Source organism: Dasypus novemcinctus, chromosome 26, assembly GCF_030445035.2.
Source record: "Dasypus novemcinctus isolate mDasNov1 chromosome 26, mDasNov1.1.hap2, whole genome shotgun sequence".
NCBI lineage: Eukaryota > Metazoa > Chordata > Mammalia > Cingulata > Dasypodidae > Dasypus > Dasypus novemcinctus.
The window spans coordinates 6014298-6018708 of record NC_080698.1 but is presented as its reverse complement, the minus strand read 5'-3'; the positions used below and the strand labels follow the sequence as shown (position 1 = coordinate 6018708).

The 4411-nt window shown below is 63.5% G+C and overlaps 1 protein-coding gene across 1 annotated transcript; it reads left to right on the top strand.

Moving 5' to 3' along the window:
• The first annotated feature begins 1469 nt into the window (after window positions 1-1469).
• TMEM158 (transmembrane protein 158) lies at window positions 1470-2443 on the top strand. Its single transcript, XM_004457618.3, has one exon. The coding sequence runs from the start codon at window positions 1538-1540 to the stop codon at window positions 2366-2368; it is 831 nt and encodes a 276-aa protein (XP_004457675.2). The 5' UTR covers window positions 1470-1537; the 3' UTR covers window positions 2369-2443.
• The last annotated feature ends 1968 nt before the right edge of the window (window positions 2444-4411 follow it).

The following is a 4411-nucleotide window of genomic DNA, read 5'->3' as shown; positions in this document are numbered from 1 at the left end:
ACCTCACCAGCACCAGGGCTGACCGACAGACACTGGGCTGTGTGCGTTTATTATCACATCACCCGTGCCAGGAGGTTTCACTGACCCTGCCAAGTCAGAATAAATTACTTGCCCAGCTGGAAAGGAGCCAGGGCTGGTTGGGACCTCTATTTGGAGGCTTTTACAACTTCCTCGACCATTTTTCACATATTGTTAGAAAACAATGGACAAAAGCTCCCAGAAATGCAATCAGCTGGGATGCCTAACAAGGTAGCTCTGTCCTGACCCCTCACCAAATCCAGCAGGTTTGGGCCATTTTATTGACAGCTTGGCTCAGCTCCCTCGCCGCTCCCCTCTCTCTGAAATACCTGGTGTTCCCCGAAGACAAAGGACTCAAGTGGCAGGGTCCTTCCCTTACAGAGGGGTCCATGAATAACTCCCCCCAAGGGTAAGAGGCCACATTACCAGGAAAGTGTGCCTTCCACGGAGATCCTCCTTGGCACAGTGCCTGGAGAGCCATCCACCCACTTTCATGCCCCAGCAGGAACGAGGCGGCCCTTAACCCTGGTTCTACAGGCAGACCCTCCCCGGCGCTCCCTCTACCCTCCAGCACAGGGCCTCCGACCCGGTTTCCTGGAAGGCCAAGTCCCAGCCGGGACACTCGCAGCCACGCGGCGCCAGCTCCCGGGCTCCAATCCCCGCCAGCCACTCTGCACCCCACACTCCAGAGAGCTCCTGGAATTTTCCCCAGCATGTGCTTGCTGGGAGAGAGACCCAGTGCTATCCAGGTTGGAGATGCTAAAAGACACCCAGGGAGGCAGAAAGGGCCAGTGGCCCCGAATTCGAGTTCTGGGTCGTGGGGCGGCCTTGAAAGACCTTTCCCCCTCTTTCGGCCTCAGTTTCCCCTTCTGTAAAACGAGGGGGGACCAATGAACAAGTGCGACACGGCAGGCCCCCCGCAGGCGTGGCAAAGGGACGGCCTCGGGCCCGTCGCGCCCGCGAGTCTCTCCGAGGACTCGCCCAGGGCCCTCCTCCTCCGGATACGGCCTCGGGTGCTAGAGCCGCAGCCCCGGGACGCCCGCCGCGGGCTTCCCGCACCCCAGGGCCCCGCGGCTCTCTGCACCCGCCCGCACCCCGCCCCGGCGATCCTCCGCACCCGCTCGCGGGCCCCCGCGGCCGGGGCGGAGTCGCCCCCACCCCGCGCCGGGCCCCGCGTCCCGCCGACCCGCCCCGGCGCGCGGCCGCCCGCCCTCCCGCGAGCCTCCAGCCCCGGCGAGAGGAGGGCGGGGCGGGGCGGGGCCCGCGGGAGGCGGAGCCGAGCCGGGGACTCCGCTGGCGGCCGCCGCCGGGCCCCGCACAGCAGCCGCGCCGTGCCAGGGCCGCGGGCGCGGCGGGGAAGCCCAGACGCAGCGCGGCCCGGGAGGGCCCCTGCGCCCAGCGCGCCGCGGCCGCCGCCTCCGCGCCGCCCACGCGGGCTGCCCGCCGCGCCCTCCCCCGGCCCCCGCGCGCCATGCAGCCGCCGGCGGCCCCGCGCGCGTAGGTGCCCCCGCCGCAGGCCATGCTGCCCCTGCTCGCCGCGCTGCTGGCCGCCGCCTGCCCGCTGCCGCCGGGCCTGCTCGGGGCGCCCCCCAACGCCTCGGCCAACGCGTCGGGCCCGGGCGAGGCGGCCGCCCCGCGCCTGCTGGCCCCCGCGCCGCCCGAGCGCCCGGGCGCCGAGGAGGCGGCGGCGCCGTGCAACATCAGCGTGCAGCGGCAGATGCTGAGCTCGCTGCTCGTGCGCTGGGGCCGCCCGCGGGGCCTCCAGTGCGACCTGCTGCTCTTCTCCACCAACGCGCACGGCCGCGCCCTCTTCGCCGCCGCCTTCCACCGCGTCGGGCCGCCGCTGCTCATCGAGCACCTGGGGCTGGCGGCGGGCGGCGCGCAGCAGGACCTGCGCCTCTGCGTGGGCTGCGGCTGGGTGCGCGGCCGCCTCCGGCCCGCGGGCGCCGCCGCCGCCGCCGCCGCCGGGGCGCCCTCCGCGCTGCCCGCCTACCCCGCCGCCGAGCCGCCCGCGCCGCCGTGGCTGCAGGCCGAGCCGCTGCACTTCTGCTGCCTGGACTTCAGCCTGGAGGAGCTGCAGGGCGAGCCGGGCTGGCGGCTGAACCGCAAGCCCATCGAGTCCACGCTGGTCGCCTGCTTCATGACCCTGGTCATCGTCGTGTGGAGCGTGGCCGCCCTCATCTGGCCGGTGCCCATCATCGCGGGCTTCCTGCCCAACGGCATGGAGCAGCGCCGGACCAACGCCGCCGCCGCCGCCGCGGGGCCCGCGGGGACCGCCACCGCCGCCGCCGCCGCCGCCGCCGCGGCCGCCGCCGCCGCCGCCGTCACCTCGGGCGCCGCGGCCGAGTGACCCGCGCGCCCCCGCCGCGGCCGGCCCGCCGGAGCCGCGGCCGCCGTGCTTCGCGTAGTGCCCGTCCGCCCTGCTTCCGGGGAGGGGGCCGCGCGGGAGCCCCCGCGCGCGGGGACAGCCGGGCGCGGCCGCGCTCCTCGCGGCGGGGAGAGGCCCGGGGCGGGGCGGGCGCCGCCGCCGGGAGCCAGAGCAGGGATGGGCCCTTTCCCCCGGTTGCGCCCCTCCCCACCTCCCCTCCCCGCACCCACGTGCCCTATGTTCCTGGCAGAAAACGACCAAATCCTGTGTATTCGTTTTATATATTTAATAACTGTTTTAAATGAAAGTTTTAGGAAAAACAAAAAACAAAAAAAAAGATCCAGTGGCTCTTGCTGTAGTGAGAAGAGTTATTTGTATCTGAACAAAGTTGTATTTGAAGTTTCTGGTTTTCTTTTTTAAATTTATTTTAAGAAGCGGGGGGGGGATGGGCGGGATTGAACACCTGGGGTCTATGACTGCTGCCGGAAGTGAACTTCCTGACGCTTTTCCAGTGACGTGGCCTGGTGGGCATTTCTTCTTGTACTTCTGTGGTTTTTTGGCTTTTAATACAGACATTTTCCTCCAGAGATGTGTACGTAGCTTTTTCTTTATTTGCTTTAGGCAAAGGAATCCAAGAATTTTAAGATGCCCCTCTGCAAGGAAAGGGAGAAAATCTCCAAAAAAAATTAGAGAAAAGCTAGTTCTGTCTTCCTACCTCCCTGGGGGAGGGGGAGTTGGAAAGCCCCCTCGTAATTTGCCCTGTGGCGGTGGTTTTGCCTCTGGCCACACAGTCCCCAGCACTCGCCATCACAGTGACACGTGGATTTATCTTCCTACTCGCTGCTCTGCGCTCTGCAGATGACACAGGAAAGTGGCAAAGGGGTAAAAACTGATAGTTCCTCCGGACCTGGTGTCTTTCATGGAAGTGACTAGTTTTAAAGGCATACTGATTTCATTTTCAAGTGCATAAACTTTAGCAGATGAGCACACTTTCAAAAGTTAGTTTCAGAACCTAAGGTATTATTTTTTGCACTCCTAAAATTTTCTTTTTTACCTGAACACTTGGAGAATAAATAATGGTCGCAAGGCTTTTCTCAGCCTTCGGTTCTGTGTTACAGCCTCTGTGGGGAAATAGTTTCACCTTCTCCCTGGTTGTCAGAAGTGCTTAAGGTGACTTAATAGAAAGCAATTGTCAAAGCCTTTTAGAAGGGTTGTTGAAACTGCTTTTCCTTGATCCGTCTCCTGCTCGCTCGAGATTGTGCTAGAACAGCAGCTCTCACGTGTGGCGCCTGGGCCAGCAGCGCCAGCAGCTCCCGGGAGCTTGCTAGAGATGCGCATTCTTGGGCCCCGCCGGGATCTGAGTCAGAAACCCTAAGAAGTAGAAGGAAAAGCAATAACAGGAGAGGAGAAAAAAAGAATTGAAAACAGGAGCTTGAAGAACAGAAAGATTATCCGTGCCTCCTCATCCCACCTACACAGAAACTACTAGACACAGCGGCTCCACACCAAGGCACGCTGAGCAATTGGGTGGAGAGCCCTGGTCACACCCGAGCCTGGGGACCAGCGGAGCGCCCCTGGGAGCAGGAAATGGGAGAGAGGCCACCGCGTGAGTGCATCGGGGACAACCCCGAGAGCAGACTGCGCTAGCTTCCCGCCTGCAGGAGCCATGGCCGGGGACAGGCTCCGTCATCCCTGCCCTGAGCTGGCCCTGAGTGGCTCCAGCCACTGCCCTCCCAGCTGCATCTCACCTGTCTGAGCGGCACACCTGGGGCAGGTGCAGTTTTCTGTTCCTGCTTCCCCTCCCACCTCCCAGGTCCACTCAAGTGCGTCGACCCCGAGGCCAGAGCTCACGGAGGACGCTGCTTCAGAGCACGTCTTCTGGCTTGTGCTGGAACACAGATCATAGATAAAAGCCTATCTCTCTCTCAACTGGAAGTACTAGAAAATGTTAATACACAGAAAAGGGAGAGGAGCCCTCACGTTTTGGTGCATATATTCCCAGTCTTTTACCTGTGAATATGTGTA

Excerpts from the sequence above, each read along its gene's own strand:
- TMEM158 (XM_004457618.3), top strand. The coding sequence starts at position 1,538 with ATGCTGCCCCTGCTCGCCGCGCTGCTGGCCGCCGCCTGCCCGCTGCCG.